General features: G+C 39.8%; 1 protein-coding gene across 2 annotated transcripts in view; it reads right to left on the bottom strand.

Moving 5' to 3' along the window:
- The window catches only part of SMARCAD1 (SNF2 related chromatin remodeling ATPase with DExD box 1), a 41,153-nt gene extending 25,706 nt beyond the window's left edge, over positions 1-15,447 (bottom strand). For both annotated transcript variants that reach the window (XM_031607430.2, XM_031607431.2), the window contains exons 1-5: positions 14,941-15,447; positions 14,514-14,750; positions 4,957-5,131; positions 2,696-2,873; positions 638-701 (exon numbers count right to left, since the gene is read on the bottom strand). In XM_031607430.2, the coding sequence (XP_031463290.2) occupies positions 638-701; positions 2,696-2,873; positions 4,957-5,131; positions 14,514-14,724 (628 nt within the window). In that variant the 5' untranslated portion in view covers positions 14,725-14,750; positions 14,941-15,447. The remainder of the gene's footprint in view (positions 1-637; positions 702-2,695; positions 2,874-4,956; positions 5,132-14,513; positions 14,751-14,940) is intronic.
- Positions 15,448-16,797: the final 1,350 nt, after the last annotated feature.

Below are 16,797 nucleotides of genomic sequence, written 5' to 3'. Positions count from 1 at the left end.
ATCACGAGGCTGCACGGATTCAGATGCAGAAAAAGAATGCCCTAAGCAAGCTGAGGGCTCAAAACACAGCTTGCAGGATGTTCTGCTACAGAAATTGTCCAGTGTTTAAGACCAATAGTTCTTACTCAGAATTACAAGTACAGAATTCACTCTGATAATAGTAACAGAACTTGACACAAGATTTGACATAAGTTAGAAATAGCTACTTACTCCCAGCATAATTCTTCACATCAGATTTCTCACGCGCAACATTTAGAACTACTATCTCTAACCTATTACAGTCCACCTCAACTTCTGAGTAAAGAAGGAAGCAATCGGTAACAACAAAAATTATTAAAGACACCAGTCTTCGATCAGCAAACCTGACCTACACAGAAAAAAAAAACCCACACCCTTTTGTTCTATCTTTGGATTTTGCTGTATATCCACTTCTCACGTTTCCCACTGTAAAGTCTGTAGTTTCAGTTTTGTACTATTACAATAAAAAAACAGAATACTTCTAATGCATGTTTTACCACTTTTCAAATAATACCCCCTGCGCTCCCCTCAAGTTCACTTGGCAACTTTATTTACTAATTTGGCTGTAGACTCTAAAGTGTTCCCCCTCCCCCTGCTTTAAAAAAAGCAAACAAGGTACCTTCATCATTGAATTTCAAACAAGCAGCTATCGCTTCATCCATTGAGCATGTTGATTTTACCAACTGGAAAAAAAAAAAAATCAGCTGCTAAATGGTAAGATTTAACCCATTTGAACAGAGGATAACAATTATAAACAAGCAGGACTGAAATATACTTGGACAAATAAAGGCCAAAAAAACTTATACAAAAACACATCAAAAAGACATGTATTGTAAAACCCAAAGCCAACACTTTCGGGTCATAAGTTTTATATCTATATATTGAATACAACCATATCAGCTGTACTTGGAAATATCTTATTTAAGCTGTTTTCCAGTAGATTTTTAAATCTTATTTATTACTGCTTCACCTGCCATCCTTCTGATTTCACAAATATGCCATGCAGATTTGCTTGAACTGCTTTTTCCAAAACCCCTTTGTTGTTACTATTATATTTTATACTATTATTAAAGTCAGGTGATCCAAAATGATCAATAGCTCAAGTCGGTAAGTTTGTATATGCTGTTGTGTCATACTGGTTGACTTTCTGAGATTACGCACATGAAATTTAAATCATGCCTCCAAAAGGCTATCATCCTTCAACTCTAGATTCTTCTTCCATCCACCTCTAGTCTCAGAATACATAATTTTTTACAAATTAATAGAACGTTGAGACTTTTAAGTGCTGCTTTTTGCAAACGTCACAACTTCAACAGAAACAAATGGTGTAACGGTTACAAACACACAAAAGCCCTACGAATAAGGAAACCTGTTTCCCAGGCATCTGATTACATTTGGAAACAATGCCTTATAATTTTACTATAATTAGCATTTTGAAAGGTTCAGAGTAGGTATTGCCCACAGTTTTTCTTGAACAACACTCACCAGTCATGTAGGGTTTGTCAGGACAAGCTGACCCAGATCCTTCATGAACAAACAATAGATTTGCCCACTATTCCATCTTCCCTCAAGAATGTTGTAGTTACACGGAAAAAAGCTTGCACAGCCATTCTGTACTACAAAATTCTCTTGATACAAAGAGCTATCTTATGCTCTCCTGAGAATAGACAACACTACTACAAACCATTACATAGTTAAAACCACCCCTAAAGTTACTCCTCACTGAAGCCACAAAACTGCATCAGACACACCATACAAGTGTCATTTCTAGTTAGTTCCTAAGCTACAGTGAATCATGATCAACCTGGCTTTAAATATATTCTACGTGGTAATTGAAACACCACATGCTCTGGATAGCCTAATTTCTTCAAGAGAAAAAAAGGAAATAAAACCCAAAGTGATACTTGCAATCCCTTATTTCTTCCTCAGGCCTAAAACTTGATCCAGAAAAAGAAAAAAAAAATCTGTATTTTTAAATGACATTTCAACCAGGAAAATTGACAGATTAATTTAAATTTGGCTTTTAAAACTAAAGTTACTGAAAAAATATCAGCCCTAAGAGGTAACATTCCTGAAGATACAGTAAAATTATCTTCAGTGCAGTAAAATGTAATAAGTTATTGTAACACCGTGGTAAATTTGTGATGTACGTTGGAAAACAGCCAAGAATATCTTAGCTTTATATGGCAGCATAATCATAAGAAATTAATTTCAAAAGTACTCTTTTTACCTCACTTTCATTCTAAGGGCTTTGAGTATTAAAGATGAAGAAAGCAAGAGGGAAGTGTTTCAGCTACTGAAGATGACAACAATAATTTCATTAATTCTGCATTCTATCGGTTAACTGCATTCCAAAAGTTATCAGTAGCTACCAATCAAGATTGTTACAAAAGGTTGAACGACAAGACAAAATAAATAGAGAAATTTACTATACCCTAGAATTCAATGTTGAATTGTTTTTGTTTTTTTTAACAAATCTTTACACATACATATATGCACTTGAACAACAGAGAAAATGAAATCAACGTCCATGGTTGTAGTTCCCCTAAAACAAAGACTTTCTTATTAGCAAAAGCATATATGAATCAAGGCTCTTCTCTGCTGTAAAACCCAAAGTATAGGAATGCTGCCTGCAAAATAGTTATCAAAATAAATAAAAAGAACAGAGAATTATTACTTGTAACAAATCCTGGTCACTCCTCTGAGGAAAAAGTTCCTTCAGTGTTTGTAGCTTTGCATTTCTGATATCTTCCTCTGTATCTTCCTGCAAGTCAACTAGTTGGTCCCCATTGTTCACGTAAGCTGCCTGCTGTAGCTGATACACAGGCTGGTCATCCTCTGATGAGTCTTCTGAGCTATGATGTATGAGGGGCAGGGGAAGTATTAAAGTTGTTGTTTCTTATATTTATTCTACCAGAGCATCATTGTAAAAAGCAAACAAACAGGATCACATGAGCTGAAATTAATGTTATTAAAGGTTAGCTTATTCTAAAAAATATATTATCTTAAAAAGTTGCCAACCAGTATGCACATAAAACATTTTTGTGGCTATATCTTCCTATAGTGGTTGCAATAGGCAAACTGCATTACAATTTTGCAAATAATAGTAATATACTACTCATGCACTTATACCACCAAAAAGCTAGTATAGTAAAAATGGTCATAATGAAGAATAATTTAAATTCAAACCACCAGTCTAGCCATAAGCTTCAAAGGTCAAATCAGCATAAACTTAAAAAAAGTCTCAGAAAAATGGCATTTTGAAATTCATTAGCATATTTCAAACATTCCTGTCTTGAAAGTTCCCTTACAAACTGTATATAAAAAGAACATCAATTGAAATTGACATAGTAAAATTAATGACCCCATCTTTTCTTATCAGGGATTAACATCTAGATACTTGTCAACAAAGCCTGAGTGCACACAAAATCTCTTCTATAATCACATTCTTCACGAGCACGAAGAAATGCTCATTTAATCACTAAAAGAATATGACTCTGAGCCACAAAATCTTGTGTTAGAGTTCTGTTTTTCCAACAAAGCGCAGATAGCTACCTCCTGCCATGGTCTTAAGTCCAATCTATTAGCACAATGCCACTTGTGAGATAGCTCAGTGAATTCAGTATATGCTGATTAGCATGCAAGACAATAAACCGCGATAAAGCGTTAAGCAATGAGATACCTTGTGCACTGAACATAAGCAGCTACAAAGGAATAAGAAAGAGTAAGAGAGGATATGGCTCGTGTCAGACTGCTATGATTTAACCCTGCAGGCAGTTAAACACCTCAATGCCTTTTGATCACACTCCCTTCAACCTCCCCACCCCTCTGATGGGATGGGGAGAGAATTGGAGAGAGAAAAAAAAAATTGAGATTTCTGAGTTGAAATAGAAACTATTTACTAAGACAGAAAAGGAAGAGAGAAATAATATATATTTACAAAACAAGTGATACAGAATTGCTCAGCACACACTGATGCTCAGACAGACCCCAAGCAGAATCTACCCCCAAAAGCCAACTTCCCAGGTTGTGTTTTTTTTGTTTTTGTTGGTTTTTTGTTTGTTGGTTTGGTTTTCCATGATGCCGTATGGCCAACTGTCCTGGTTCTGACTCCTCCCAGCTCCTTGTGCCCCTCAGTCCCTCTCATTGGCAGGACAGTAGAAGATGAAAAACTGAAAAATCCTTGGCTCTGTGCCTCGCTGCTTAGAAACAACAAAAATATCCCTGTGTTATCAATGTTTTTTCTCTCAGAGCCAAAGCACAGCATCACAACAGACACCATGAAGAAAATCAGCTCTGTTCCAGCTGAAACCAGGACACAGACCAAACCCACTAGGAGATGCTTTGGTGTCTGCCTGACTTTCTCACCATGTAATCATGCTACAGTGTAGAAATAGCAAGTTGCAAGCTGGATCCTGCATGGCTTATTAGATTCTGCTCCACACCACACATAACCTATTGCACTGCTTCCAAAACTATTTGACTCCAGAAGCAGCGTAACTCCATTTGCACAGCACTGCACACAAATCAAGATAAAAAAAGCTTATACTATGTGCTGAAGTAGTGTTCGCCTTCCCACTCCACTACAGTTTCATTAAAAAACAACTAAAATTTCAAAATATTTTAAAATAAAAAGCTAGTACTTATAAGGGTAAACTTTCAAGTGCCATCAAAAGAATTTAAGAGGTGCATGTGTGTGAACAAATAATAAACACCACAAGTATCATTCCATATCACGGAATTCCTCGCTCATAAACCATGTTTTCAGAGAAGTCACTTAGGAGCTGGAGTCTTCTTACTTGGAAATCCAGTACCATTTAGATAGAGGAGGGTAAATTGCAAACAGTAAAGCCAGAATCTAGCATATTATTTCGAATTCAATATTACAACTGAGAACATTGCATCAACCTGCATAAACATTACTAGCTTAAACCTTACATTAAAATCACATCCTTCCTTGGAGCCTTGTTTTCTTTCGAAGCACTGACTTTTCTTGGTACTTCATCTTCACTGTCTGAAGACACATCTAGGAAATGTACTCCTTTTCGATGGTTGAAATAAGACAGCTCTCTTGTCCTCTCAGCTTCAGGAGTTTCTGGGATGCTGGAGTACCCTGTAGCCATTTCAATAGGAGAAAGGATGGGAGAAGATGACTTAGAATTTGAAATATTTATTTATTCTTAGAGCATCAGATTGCTATGATATCTTCTTTATACACAGCAGCCATTTAAACAAAACTTGCATCTTCATGCATCAAGAACTCCTGTAAGTGGTATTCTTTAAAGCAGTGACTTACCTGATAAAAATTGCCTCAGCGATTTTATTTCAAACAAATATAGGTTTGTATGTTGTCAACCATTAAAAGGCCACATAACTATTTAATATCTTGTTTATTTTTTTTATTATTTTTGGCAAAATGATCAGCAAAATCTTCTGAGCTACTTTCAAGCTAAGCAGGACATGGATAGAAACAAATCAGCCATCAGAAACACTCGTATATATCTGTCACAGTTTTTCAGAAAGGGAATGCCAGTATGAGATGGCAGAAAATCAGGAAGCTACTCCGGGGAGCTTAACAGATATGGCAAATCCTACAGAGGTACAATCTTCACCAGTCTTTTCTACACAATGCTCCAGATGATTCTTAACAAGGGAAGGAAGGATGCTTTGCGTACTTTCACGACACAAAGAATTTTTTTATTTTTTTTTTATGTTTCCACAAGGAGTTACTGCAATTACATCTCATAAATGATACAACTTCCCATGAACCCTCCAAACAGAGTCGCTACGCCTCCATTAGCCTGTACTGACTCTTCACTTCAGAATATGCTCTTAAGACAACCAGCAGCAGCCAATCTACCCATGTAATCCCTGATTAAGTAATGCATGATAAACTCTCATTGTCAACTACACCTGCAGCCAATTCCATGCATGTATCTTGATGGGGAAAACATGACCACAAAGGGAAAAGGCACAGAATATGATATACAAAACGGTTCTTGAACCTGAAGCAAAAAAGAGGATCAAATACTATAAACAAAAATAAGAAAGTATGCAAATCATTATATTTTGCACAGTTGCCCTCCTTCAGCAAACTATCAAAGGCACAGCAAGCTCTAACCTCATGTACTGTGTATTCCAAAGTAGTTTCTGTGATTATAACTGCAAGATTGATGCTCCCAAATGAATTAGAGCAAGCTAAAGCTCTAATCCATCATGTACCGAGGCTACAGCTGTTCAGCCACCTTCCTTTAGAAAACCCTAGAAAAAAAAAAACAATCTGTAGTTGACACACAAGAATTTAAATGTGCAGATACTACACCTCTTGCAACTTTAAACCCATACTACACAACTAAAGAGGTGGCAGTTGTATCCAAGTAGTAAGTCTGCTATTTCATGACAGTAATTGAAGTATTGGAAGCATTTTGCAGAAGCTGGGAGCCAAGAACAGTAGCCTGACCCAATGCACTAGTCCCACATATTCCAGAAGTAATTTCTCCCTACTACTTTATTTACAGCCTGTGCTGAAGAGAACTACTGAACACAAAACAGTTGGTAAGACAAGCATTTTATTTAAGAGCAGACAAATTATGAACCCCAGAAGTACATGACTGAAGAAGGGATGAAGAATGCATGGAGTGGAGAACACGACAGCTGCAGAGAGCGTTTGCTGTCCAAATGTGATCTTGTAGAAAATAAACTTGAAATAACTCACTTGATGGAAACAGAGATAAATTCCAAAAGTACAACCACAGGAATTTGCTAGAAACTAGAAATTACTAGGTGATACTGGATTTGTAAAAGGAGAGGTACCCAGTAAATTAAAAAATACGGTATTGTTGTGTATAGCTGAAAAAAAAATAAAGAATTTAAATACTGAACGTATTAACACCAATTAAACAGAAGTGATCTTAACTCAAACTTCTTTAACATCCAAAGAAAATGCAAGTAAGAGTTCAACAATAGCTCAAAAGAAGTAAATTGTTAAAGTCAATCTTCAGAAGATCTTAGCTATGCATAACAAAGATCCCGTAGAAAGTATGGAACACCCTTAACCAGGTATTAATCCAATAAGGATGAAAAGAGAATAGGAAAAAAGGAAAGCACACAGTAAATCAGATTTTATTTTCATTTTAAAACTTTGACACTTCCATATTTTGTAGAACATCCTGCTTCCCAGGCTACAGGTGAGTTCTGCTTCTTATGTGCTGCTGCTGTTACATGGTCCATGCTCATTTTTCTGTTGCAGAATCACCAGAGATGAGCAATGACAAGGAGGACTGAAAACATAACATCTAGCTTCCTGAATGTGACATGGCAGGATTTCATATTTGCCACCACTGAAGAGTCAGGTAGCTTTTGTTGTCAGTAAGACAGTTGGAAACCAAACCTCAGGTTCCCTTTACAGAACAGCAGACATCATAACCAGTCTGAGGGGCCAGTTGAGAACATGCTCTTACTAACAAAAGCCTCCACGCTTGCTCAGATCCCTCTACAACTGTCCCTATATGCAAAACCAGAGCTCTGACTTCTCTTCAGATGAACACAGCTGCATCCCAAACACAAAACCTGGTAGCATGCTTCAGTGCCCTCCTGTTTCAAGATGCATTTGCCATGAGCTGCTTCATGCACAGAGATGAGTGACTTGGAGCCTCTAGTCCCTGCCAGGCTTCTCAGGTCACTTAGTTCAAGGCAGGCTAGTCCAGCCTGCTATTTACCAGCAGTCAGATGGATACAACTACAGAGCTCCCCTTTTTTGCCCCCATATTCCTCTATTTTCCTTACACTTGTTTCTCCTCAAACTGATCCCTTCCTTTCCCCACCTTTGGCTCTTCTCCAACCATACCACAGAAGGTTTCATAAGATCCTAAAGAAGTCCTTATTGATATGCCCCAATAAGCCTCATGCCTCTTAAGACCACCAGAATGATGCTCCCAAGAGCCTCTACGCTTATGTTGACAGGCATCATAGTCAACCCATGCGACTGACAGCTCTCCTACAACAGCCATGGGAGTAGCTGGGACAGGTTGAGGTGCTGGGGCTCTCCCACCCACCTCTGTGCTCCCTCATATGTGTGGAGATGAGCCTTTCACTCCATGACAGAACATAAACTCCATTTGTACAGTCAGTACAGAAGTAACAGGAGCTCCCCACTAACAATTTCTGATTTACACTTCAAGAGGATAGAATACCAAAAACCATGCACAGTATAATAGCTATATCTTATTATGAATGATGACAGTAATATACTTTGAACTGGGATGGCAGATGGGTGGAAAAAAAATATATTCATATTCCTTTCCTACTCCAAAGAATTCAGAATAAGAAACTAGACCAAATCAACTGTACAAGGTAAGTCCAGGATACAGCTACAGAACTTGTGGGAAGGCTGAGTTTTAATGATACAACTGTAAGTTAAAGCTCTTGTATAAATGCATTTTATATCCTCAACACATAAATACAGTGTCTTGTGCATGCTTTTCTCTCAAGTGTACCGAACACTTCTTAAAAGTCATGTCCCTACGAGCCAAACACTAGTGCTTTTTCCTCAGCTACCAGCTCTGGAAACAGCTGAAAATAAAGGCATTTTCTTCTGCTCCTGTCATTTAACACAGGAAAAAAAAAAAAAACAAAACTCAGCTCGGTTACCACAGAGTAATCTCAGTTCCCAGAGCTAATCTGCCAACAGAGACCAGAATTCAGTTGCCAGCTAAAGGCAGAAGTGAACTGCAGGTGGTCAGATTCATTCCTTTATGACGACAACAACAACAACAACAGTCTTGATTTTAACCAAATTACCATGAAAATCTCAACTTTTTCTATCACTTTCAGATGTGGTAGAAGATTATAGTAATGATTTTTGAGACAGTCTATCTGCCTGAGGACAGGAACGCTCTACAGAAGGACCTGGACAGGCTGGATGGCTGGGCTGAGGCCAGCAGGATGAAGTTCAACAACATCAAGTGTCAAGTCCTGCACTCTATATATCCTGCACTCACAATAGCCCCAGGCAATACTACAAGCCTAGGGCAGGACAGCTGGAAGACTGTGTGGAAGAAATGGGCCTGGGGCAGTTGGTCAATGCTTGGCTGAACACAAGCCAGCAGGGTGCCCAAGCGGCCAAGAAGGCCAATGGCATCCTGGCATGCATGAGAAATAGCACAGCAAGCAGAGCACACCTCGAGTACTGGATTCAGTTTTGGGCCTCTCACTACAAGAAATGCATCAAGGCCCTAGAATGCATCCAGAGAAGGGCAGCAAAGCTGTGAAGGCTGAGGCACACAAGTCTTACGAAGAGCAGCTGAGGGAACTGAGATTATTCAGTCAGGACAAGAGAAGGCTCAGAGGAGATCTTATCACTCTACAACAATGTGAAAGGATACTGCAGCAAGGAGAAGTTGGCCTCTTGACCCAAGTAGCTAGTGACAAGGCTAGAGGGAACAACCTCAAGTTGGACCAAAAGAGGTTTGGGTTGGATATGAGGAAGAACTTTTTCTCAGAAAGAGCAGTAAGGCATTGGAACAGACTTCCCAGGGAAGTCACCATCCCTAGAAATGTTTAAGGAAGGGGCAGATGTAGTACACAGGAATATGGTTTAGTGGGGAAATACCGGTGGTGGGTGGACTAGATGACCTTAGAGGTCTTTTCCAACCTTAATGAATCCATGTTATCTTGAAAAACCTATACACATGTAAGCTTAAGAAGGGTAGCCTAGAAGTACCACTAGTTCTGGAGCGGTAAGTGTCCCAAAACAGGCCTTCCTGCAACCAAGAACATCACACTGGCAGCAGGAAGTTCCTCATCTGTACTTCTATCTATCCATATGTAGGAGACGTTGCCCCTTTTATGTCTGATTTGCTTTATGTGAAAACCACTCCTATGCAGAAGTTTTAAGAAGAATGTAGAAGAGACACTGGGGTAAGCATCACACACTTCTCTTATATTTAAATGCAAAGTTGTGCATAATTGCTCTCTAGCAAAAAAAACTCTAAAGCGTATCACTTCTCAAGGTTATCAAGTTGGACTAGCAAAGCAAGGATTATCACAACAGCACAGAACTGACAGGTGTATGACAAGATTTTAATAGAAATATCAAGACATCTTGATAAGTAATGAGACATTCCAGCTCTAGAGAATTAAGAGAACTGATAAAGACCATTTTCATGATTTTTTTTTTTTTATTAAAACATGTTTAAAACACACTCCTGCAAGTAGCACAATATGCAGTTGGCAGGTATTCATGAAAGCTTCAGTTAGCATCTTTACTTGATTTAAACTAGGTTTACAAAAATAACACTGTCTTAAAAATTATTCCTTAGAACAAGCCCTGTAAGAAACATAGATTTAAATTAAAGAGTTAATTACTGCTTCGCTTCGGCTCTCTTCAATTTATTTGTATTTTAAAATACCAGTTACTCTTCCTGACAGCTCCTAACTTCCATAACTGTGAAATGCTGAACTGCCTAGAAAAGGCATCCTCCCTCTCAGAAAAGCTCTACTTCCTTCCTCCACCTATTCCACTGAACAGAATCTCTTAGGAGAAATGGGAGAAAAAAAAACAAACAAGTTACATATGGAATAAGAGCAGTGGTTCCCATGTGTTTAGAGCAAATTATAACACTGTATGGCAGTAATCATTTAAATAGTTATTACCACAGCATGTAATTATTGGAGGCAAAATTCCCTGATTGCATGATGATTAAAGGGGACTTTTAATGAATGCCTGTAACCACAGGATCAGTGTTTGATTCTAAGGCCATAAGAAAACACCGAAGTAACCCTACACAGAGAGTGAGGAAAAAAAAAACCAACCCAACACAATCACACATCATATTCAAGATAGGCTAGCTCTTCTCTCCCCCAAATAAAAACAAAACGGAGGCAGTACTTTGAGGCTTACCGCATTTAACACCACTGCACAACAAACTAATTGTCAAATGGCAGATAATTTCTACTAAATTTCAGAAAGAAGTATCAAAGGCATGCTGCTTAAGTGTACAAGCTAATCAATATTTTTGTTTCAAATAGGTCTTTTTTAATGTGAATCCTAAAGAGTAGCAATAAATCTGAGGTGATTCTTAAAGAGACCATTTTTAAATCATCAATGTGTCTTTCCAGGAACCCTTGGAAAAGTTCATTAGGTACTGAAGGCATTACTTTTCTCAGAAATGCTTTAAAAACAATATTCTATGAACTGCAACGTAATAAAAGACATGACATCCTCAGTTCATGGAGGAAATGATAATAGATGAGAATACCAGGCAGAAGCAGTCCCAGTGCAAGCAACAGTGTGTCAGTGAACACTGGAACTTCAGAGTTCAATCATTTGCATTTTACACCTGAATTAATCAGAAAGGCTATTAACAACAACAGTCAATCATCAAAAATAGCATTGTATACAAAGGTTTAATTTCATCCACAACTTTTATTTCCATTCAGTCCTGAAGTTTTATACGCACACTTTTGGAACACAAATCTTATTTTGAAATTCTTGACTGTAACTCTTCTAATCATATAGTTTTACCACAGTTCTGTTTCATTTCCACAACTGGAATAATCTCACCATTTCAGTACACCAGGCTATTTAAATAATTAAAAATAGCTAAATGAAAATTAAGACAGCTTCACCATATAATAAAATCAAACATGCGCATTATTTAGTTAGTAATTTCTAAAGTTTAATAAAGTATTCCAATGCATTTTCCCAGCTTTTTAGAGAGGCACCTTTCTAATGCAATCCAATAACTGCCTCTCAGTGGTTGATGGTTCTACCATCCTCACTCAGTGAAGTGATGTTCAGAACCAACTACCTCCGACTTGGCTGCAAGCCTACATAATTTTCAAAATATACAAGCACGTAGAGATGACTAATTCTTCTGGTCATCATACTGAGAACTGCTTGTTGAAGTGTAAGGTACGTATGTTCCATACAAAGCAACAAGGAACGTTACATACCTGCGGTGCACGACACTCCACCAATATTAGTTCACACCGGCAAAAACAAGAATTAGCTAAAAAGATAATGTTATTTCATGACCAGAAAACATAGTCTGACTACTTTTTCTCCCCAGAGGAATGAAATTACCATAATAGCATCTTTTTGTTAGACCTGTATTTTGGGATACATAGCAAAATGAAATCAAAAGAAATCCATCGGAAATGATACTGGAAGGAAGGAGACTGAGAGACTGATCTTAAAGCTCTTTTTACATATACAAAAATAACCATACTATATCACATTAAGAAAGACAAGAGAAATGCCTCCAGCTATTTAATCAATTATTTTGGTTTGTACAAATGAACTAAGAAACACCCTTCCCTTTATCCCAGCTTCATATGTGAATATTTTGCAAATCCACTGTGTTGGCCTTCAGAAGAAATACAGGTAATCGTTGTCCTTGTATGATTTACTAAGCAGTTAGAGCACATCCTTTTTAACTACAGCTCTTTGTACAAAGTAACTCAACTCTTTTGCTTACATATTCAGCAGAAAAGAACGGTGCCATAAATAGGTCATTTTTGCATCTTTTCCACAATAATACAAGAAATAAAAAATATGTACCTGTTTTACTTAAAGAAAGAAAAATTCTGTCTTCCTAATGCCATTTAGGAAACAAGAAGAAAGTGCAATCGTTAAACCAACGTAGTTTATTCTTTCACACTTTGGTATCTCATCTGCTACAGACAAAATTTGAATACTTTATTTTCAGTTAACTTCTATTGACTTAAGAAAACATGACCTAGTTTTTAAAATAGTTTATTTAAATGCACTGCATAGAAATGGTGTGCAAATGTGAGGAAAAGTCAGAAAATCACCAGGAATTCTTTACACACTCAATATTTGTGAAAGATAAAGATGATATAAGCACTAATAATTACAAATAAAATTTAAGTGTTAACTAGAACCCCTGCTCTACATCATACATATGTCCATGATATCTTATTGAAGTCAGGCACTTGCCCTGCACTTCTACCCAACTCTGATTTACTGCTGGTCACAACTGCTTTTCACTACCTTTCTCATTATTACTTAACCCTCCACAACAGTTCCTTTTTTAGGCTGCCTTTTATTACCTCACATATCGGTACTCTCAACAAGAGAACCAATGCCTCTCTAAGCCGTGTATTCCTTTCCTTCCACTCCATCCATACTTTGTCCTACCTATGCAGTATCCAACAAGCCAAGGCTTTTGTCCCTTTATTTAGAAACACAAAGCCTTCATTGATATTGAAAACATTAAACCTGCATAACATCAAAATTCACAGAAAAATAATTACCTACCATAGCACTGTCAGGTGGACCTGTAAAACAAAGAGGAACTCCTCCTTTACAAGAAAGTTCTCTTATCATATAGATAAGGCACTACAATAAACATTCTTCCAAGGGTAAGCTGCATGCAGAACAAATGATGTTTAACACCAACAGATATTGTTGTTCCTTCATTATCTAAACACATAATCAAAGCCTGTCTGATCTCTCCAATGACACTTCTATCTTGACATCTGTATGAGAAGTTACACAGAATAAGAACCTCCAAGGTGTATAAAACAATCAGTAACAAATACTTTTTGTTCTTCCATTCCCACACCCTCAGAAACCAAAAAGCTGTCAGTATAACAAGGCAAAAAAAAAAGTTCATGAGTGATTACGTAGTTGAGAGCTACCAGCTGCACACTGGTATCAACTGATGAATCCAAACAACACTCCCACATATCAGCCAAATAAGCTAATCAACTCCTATATGAGCAAGGTGTTTTTTTTCAGATTTCCATTAAAACCACAATCTACTAGCAGAACATGGGACAAACGCTGCAAAACTACTAACACAATCAGTTTCTGATAACAAACAACAGGCATCTCTGCTCTCTGCAAAACCAGGCCAAGCTGAAAGACAGCAAGCAAGAACAAACACCTGGCTTCAGCTTTATCTGGCATATCCCACGTTGCATTCCTAGAATGGCCTGGGTTGAAAAGGACCACAATGATCATCTAGTTTCAACTCCCCTGCTATGTGCAGGGTCACCAACCACCAGACCAGGCTGCGCAGAGCCACATCCAGCCTGGCCTTGAGTGCCTCCAGGGATGGGGCATCCACAGCCTCCTTGGGCAACCTGTTCCAGCCCATCTCAGACTCTAGTGGAAAAGTTACTTCCGTACAAGGCCGCATTTATAGTAAGGCCTGAAAAGGCCTTAAACTTAGTTTAAGATGCACATCAATAAACAGGAATGCTTTGCATATTTTAAACACAGCCTGCTTACTGAATTGAAATAATTTCATCTCTGGTTACCAGGTGACCATGGATGCACAGATTCAAGCAAAGCATGCACTGTACGGATGCTTTTATGGAAACTGCTGTGAAACGTGTGTACAGGGAAGCACCTTTATAAAACAACCAACAGCAACAAAAAAAACCCGCAGCACAGGAAGGGCAGAGTGCTTTACTTCTAGCAATACAGCCCTCACACTGCACTACACACACAACACCTGACCCACCTGCTGCCTCAGAGGCTGGGCTGCCCGGCCTGCCGCTCCCCGCAGCATCGTTCCCCCCGCCGTCAGAAGCCCGGCTGCCCTCTTGGGCCTGGGCTGCAGCAGCAGGGCTGCCATCCTCCTGGGCCCGAGCTGCAGCAGCAGGCCGCCCATCCTGCTCCGCGCTTGTCCTCCTCTTCTCGTAACGGAAGCGGTCCAGGTTGAAGAGACTCATCGCGCCAGCCCGGCGTCTCTCACCGCCTGCGGGGAGAAGCGGGATGCGCTCGGTTGATCCCGCGGGAGGAGACCGGAGGAGAGCCGCGCCCCCACAGGGACGCGCAGAACACGCGGGGCGGCCCCAGCCCCTTTACACTCACACACGCACGCACGCACGCACGCACGCACAACCCGCTCGGATCGTCCACGCCGCCCGCCTCCCCCCCTCGCGCACCTGCCGCTCATCAGGATCCACACGGAGACGAGCAGCAGCGAGGCGGCGCGGTGCGACGCACACGCGGAGCAGCGGCAGGTAACACCGACCCGAAATACGGCCAGGCGCGGCGCTCCGTTGTGACGTCACCGCCCGCCGCCCAACAACGCGCCCAAGCAGCGGACGCGTGCGCTTTGCTCCGCGGGGGCGGGGCTGCGCTGATTTCGCGCGCGCGGCGTGCGGGGCCGCCCCACGCACACACTGGGGGAGGGCCGTCGCAGTCACAGTGCAATAAAATACACGGCTTAGGGCCTTTTACAGCTGCGTTACCTCTCCTTGGGCAATATTGGTGGAAAAAATAAAGAAAGTCTTGTCTGCCCGTTTCTAAATCATCATCATCGTCGTCGTTACCATAAAGTCTGTTAGCCTCAAGGGAACTCTCAAATAAGTTGTCTGGTGCTTCCTTTGCCGTTATAACCTTAACACAGCACAGTGCTCAGCAAACAGTCACGTACAACCAGCACAAGCAAATGAGCCAACACATTTGTACCCGATTTCAGTGTTCTTTCCCCTTCTGTCAGGAAAACAAGCAAGGAGAAGTGGTCTGGGCTCCTGTGCCTCCCACTGCTGTCTTCTCTTATTCCAAATGCGATGCAGTTTGGAGCAAGAATATAGAGCTGAGCACTGGACAGGTAAATAAGTGACATAATGAAGCTCTAAGGATTTGGAAGAACCTCTTTCCAAACCAAGCTCTGGGAAAGATGTCTTCTCTGTAGATCACATATGAATCTAATATTTGGACAGTGAAGGATTTAAAATAAGAAACATGGAAGCTGAACTTCTAAATTGTACAGAAGAGATTTTCCCCACAGGGATGGATGCGGGTGGATTTGCAAAGGTGGTTTCCAGGTGGTGGAACTCCTGATGTTACAGAAATCATTAAGGCCAGGCTGGATGTGGCTCTGGGCAGCCTGGTCTATTGGTTGGCAACCCTGCACATAGCAGGGGGGTTGAAACTAGATGATCATTGTGGTCCTTTTCAACCCAGGACATTCTATGAATCTATGTTTCTATGATTCTATGATCCAAGGTTATCATCTGATGAGGGCAAAATTCTACTAAAGAAAGCTGAGCACAAGGCTGGCGTCACTGGTGACATAAAAAAGCAACCATTCTGGGCTTTTTCTAGGAGAATTCTCCTTTGCAGTTCACAATCAAGGTAATTAATGCATTGGTCACTTTGAGAAGGGGAGAGGGATCTGCCTGTTGCCCAGGGTCTGGGTACTGCCAGCTGACATTTGCAAACGCGCATATTCCATCCACCTAAGAGGCTCGTTACTGCTGTAAAAGGGAACAGAGCAGTTTGTAGAGACACCAAAACCAAGATGGATGAAAAAAGATAGACCACATGGACACTTCCATCAGAAGGTGTGGGATTAGCTCCCTCCTGGAATCTATTAGTCATCACAAAGTTTATCACTTTTTTGCAATTCATCAGCACGTCTGACATGATTGTCTCACATAGATTTACAGCAACACTTGAAAACATCTGCAGTTTTAAAAGCCAGACAACCCTCAACCCATTCTTTCTTCAAGAAGAGAATAATTCATGAGTAATAGATGTTAAACCACATTGCTTGACTGACTTCAAAGTCAACTGCTAAAGAAATATTAATAGAAGACTTGAGAAAGGAAGACAGCTCTGGAGAAAGCAAGTGTACAGGCTAGTGTCGACTCAGTCTGTATTTTTGACTCTCCATCCATCACTCAGTCAATCTCAGGGCATGGCAGGGTTGGGGGAAGGGGTTGGAAAAGACGTGAATTCCAGAACTTGGAAAAGAAAGCAGGTGAAAGCTAAGAAAACAGTGAAAATGAAAG

Source organism: Phasianus colchicus, chromosome 4 (assembly GCF_987193195.1).
Source record: "Phasianus colchicus chromosome 4, bPhaCol1.hap1.1, whole genome shotgun sequence".
NCBI lineage: Eukaryota > Metazoa > Chordata > Aves > Galliformes > Phasianidae > Phasianus > Phasianus colchicus.
The sequence above is the reverse complement of the archived record's forward strand: the minus strand, read 5'-3'. Positions and strand labels throughout refer to the sequence as shown.